The sequence below is a fragment of the Limulus polyphemus genome, unplaced genomic scaffold, assembly GCF_000517525.1.
Source record: "Limulus polyphemus unplaced genomic scaffold, Limulus_polyphemus-2.1.2 Scaffold8153, whole genome shotgun sequence".
Lineage (NCBI taxonomy): Eukaryota > Metazoa > Arthropoda > Merostomata > Xiphosura > Limulidae > Limulus > Limulus polyphemus.
Window position 1 is genome coordinate 12,979 of NW_013673763.1, and position 2,343 is coordinate 15,321.

A 2,343-nucleotide genomic window follows, 5' to 3' on the forward strand; every position below is an offset into this window, starting at 1 on the left:
TGATTAATGGGTGAATAAAAGACCTTTCAAACAACCATACATACAATATAAACTCCGCCACTATATGTGGCTTTTTCAAGCTTCACTAATAAAAGATGTAATCACTTGTATTCTGTTTAAATAGATAACAATGGTAAATTTATTATACATATTGGATTGACAATTAATAATTTAAACAGCTTGTTTTGTGTCATACTACCCAGAGTTAACTTAGTTGCATCAGTGCTAAATGATCCTGAAATTACTATATTACTACAGAAATCTGTGTGAGTAGATAACATTTGAAAACACTATTGTGTTGATTTTTAAACTCCGAGTCACTTAACTAAATTACTTCTTAAATATTAATTATTTTCTATCCCATACAAATGATATTAGCTGTGGGAATTTTCACGACTTGAATATTTGCTAAAGCTATTTTATATGAATATATTTAAATCACATTATACAGTATTGTTTTAACGTGTTTTATTGTTGGGAAGGTTATTTGGTAAAAATAATGTGAAGTACATTTCACATGAGAATTATGAATTAGTTTGTTTTTTCAACAAATTTATTAGAATACTCTTCACAAATAACGTTTTAAAAATATTCCAAAAATGATAGAAGTACGCCCTCACAAATAAACTTACTTCTAGAATCCCTCACTAATTCATTTAATATCAAACACGCTGACTAACTAATTGAACCGCAGAAGTGGACTATCACTTTGTAACTCCTAACTGACACTGAACTTAATAACTCACTGATTATCCATTCATTACTCATGGATTAACTGCTTCACTGCCTTATTTATATCCTACTCTTATCTATACTCGAAGCATCTAGGTTATTAACTTTTATTAAATTTCTAGATATGGTGTCATGCGCTCTCTAGCAAACAAACATCGCAATAAAACATTGAAAACAGAGCTTAAAACACACACATCTACACTCCAGTTTACACTAAACTACCATATTACATGAAGATGTTAGAGCATGTTTCAATTATTCAGTAAAACATTATCATATAGTATTTTATTATATAAATTTGTTTTTATGAGACACTATACTTTATGATGGTTTAAACAAATCTTTGTCAGAGCGGCTACAGATGAACAAACACTGTGATACTTATTACGTAATGATTACACAGGAAGTGGAGGCTGTGTTAAAGATATAATGTAATAACATCTGAGAAGTGACAAACGTTAATAAATTCACTTCTGATATTCAACAGCTCCATAACGAGTCCGTTATTTGTCTCCATCAAAACTACTTGATATTAATGGTTGTATACGATGGGTTTCAGGGAAAAGTATAGTCACAAGTATCCCTATGAAAGAACAAAATACAATAGGTATATGGAAATGAAATTAAAAATTCTTTATCATTACACAATTAAATAATGTATGTTTAATAATGCATAAAATGTTTCATTATAATTCATATTATATGAATAACGAATATCAAACTGTATCAATCTCATAGTCAATATATGTTGATACCCCTTACGAATCCCTTAAATAACTGAAAATAATTTTGATAATTATATTTGATACAAGACAACAGTATTAGGATTAGTGTAATTTTTAACAATACGTCTTACTTTTGTTCTATTAGCCTTTATCCAAGTACATAATACTATTTCAACCACCTTATTACGGACGACGCGTTTCGCTTAATACCAGAGCTCATTAGTCCAGCTGGGATACAAATAACATAAAAGTGTTTCTTGCTCTTGAATGTTTCGGATTTCGACAGTTTTATATAACAAATTTAATTGAAACTTCAAATGAAACTACTAATATATAGGTTGTTTTTCTCTTTTTCCTAAAGACCTATGTACGAGATTTTTACAAGTGAATATTAAACCATGATATAAGTTACGTTGCTTTATCAGTAAAGTTTTGACATAAATTATCGTTTGATTGTCACGGTTATATAACTTTGTGTCATATATAAAGGATATATACTAGTAAAACTAATCATGAAAAATAAAAAAATCCAGATCTTTGAAATACAGTAAATAAGAACATATCTTATTCCTTGAATAACAACACTTGATTCTGACTTATCTTACCTATGAATGAAACAGTTGCTGTCACACAAAACGTAGCAAACCATCCTAATGAAGAAGTAATACGATGGAGAACTAAAGGCCAGAGAAAGAAAGAAGCTGTCTGGAATATAAAGTCATGAATTATCAGTTAAAACTCGAACGGTTTATCTTAGGTATTATAGCAAACTATCATCTTTATTTTTGATATTTTCAAATCTAGAAGATAACATTTATTTAATGTAAGTAAACTTTGGACTTAAGTTGGATTTTAAACAAACGTATCAACGTTGATGAATCATTTC

General features: G+C 28.8%; 1 protein-coding gene across 1 annotated transcript in view; it reads right to left on the reverse strand.

Moving 5' to 3' along the window:
- Positions 1-2,343, reverse strand: part of LOC111083094 — a 7,914-nt gene that overhangs the window by 2,431 nt on the left and 3,140 nt on the right. The window contains exon 2 of the mRNA XM_022379349.1: positions 2,063-2,162. Coding sequence (XP_022235057.1) covers positions 2,063-2,162 — 100 coding nt within the window. The remainder of the gene's footprint in view (positions 1-2,062; positions 2,163-2,343) is intronic.